Genomic DNA, 1,245 nt, shown 5'->3' with positions numbered 1-1,245 from the left:
TGCTCAGTGGTTGAGCATTGACCTATGAACCCAAGAGGTCACGGTTCAATTTCTGGTCAGGGCACATGCCCGGGTTGCGAGCTCAATCCCCAGTAGGGAGCATGCAGGAGGCAGCCGATCCATGATTCTCTCTCATCCTTGATGTTTCTCTCTCTCCCTCTCCCTTCCTCTCTGAGATCAATAAAAACATTAAAAAACAAAAAAGTCTCAGTCACCCGTATCCTGGGCTACATCCTCTCCAGAGCCCAGTATGAGAAAGAGCATGGGTTTCTCATGTCCCTCTGAGGGCCTGGCTCCGTCTGGTCACGCAGCACGCTATAAAACACGCGCCTAACGGACAGGGCGGTGAGTGGCCTCCCAGCGTTCCTATCCTCTGGAAGTAGCAGAGAGGAGAGCACTCCCCCAGGCCTCCTGAGCCAACCCCCGCCTCTGTGCCACATGGCACAGCGGAAGTGGGCAGCTCGGGTAGTTCTGTTTCCTTTGGCTCACATTGGTCCACATGTTCGCTGAGCGTTCGCTATATACTAAGCGCGGGGGTCTCGTGAGCAAGATGTGTTCCTGCTGTCAAGAACCTTACAACAGGGATGCAAGCTGATGGGTGGCAGATGGAGCCACCAGTGGGGCCCGTCCCGACGTCCCTCTGAGCCCTGCTCTAGCCCTCAGCCCGGGCTCACCTGGCACTGGGGGCCCCTCGGGAAAGTTCTCCACGCAGAATCGCTCGTCGTCTCCCGAGGCGCAGTCCTGCTGGCCGTCGCACACCTGCTGCCTGGGGATGAAGCGGAGGGGCGGCCCACAGAGGAAGTAGTACTTGTCCAGGACGACCTTGACTGGAGGGGCCCGTCCCGACGTCCCTCTGAGCCCTGCTCTAGCCCTCAGCCCGGGCTCACCTGGCACTGGGGGCCCCTCGGGAAAGTTCTCCACGCAGAATCGCTCGTCGTCTCCCGAGGCGCAGTCCTGCTGGCCGTCGCACACCTGCTGCCTGGGGATGAAGCGGAGGGGCGGCCCACAGAGGAAGTAGTACTTGTCCAGGACGACCTTGACTGGAAGGCAAGGGCAGGGGGGAGAGAGGGGTTGAGCTGGACACGCACTGGGCGTGGAGCCAGGCAGACCCGGTCCCAGTGCTGCCACAAGTCCTCTCTGTAAAGCGGTGAGATAAAGCCTGGGGCAGGCCTGCAGATGGCTGGGGAGTTCAGCGAGATGCTGTGTGTGTGTGTGTGGGGGTGTGTGTGTGCGCGCGGGGCCGGG

The 1,245-nt window shown here is 60.8% G+C and overlaps 1 protein-coding gene across 1 annotated transcript in view; it reads right to left on the bottom strand.

Moving 5' to 3' along the window:
- The window catches only part of TMPRSS4 (transmembrane protease, serine 4), a 124,854-nt gene that overhangs the window by 37,438 nt on the left and 86,171 nt on the right, over positions 1-1,245 (bottom strand). The window contains exon 3 of the mRNA XM_006761588.2: positions 888-1,040. Coding sequence (XP_006761651.1) covers positions 888-1,040 — 153 coding nt within the window. The remainder of the gene's footprint in view (positions 1-887; positions 1,041-1,245) is intronic.

This window comes from Myotis davidii, unplaced genomic scaffold, assembly GCF_000327345.1.
Source record: "Myotis davidii unplaced genomic scaffold, ASM32734v1 scaffold97, whole genome shotgun sequence".
Classification (NCBI taxonomy): Eukaryota; Metazoa; Chordata; class Mammalia; order Chiroptera; family Vespertilionidae; genus Myotis; species Myotis davidii.
Note: the sequence above shows the minus strand (reverse complement) of the source record. Positions and strands in the feature narration are given on the sequence as shown.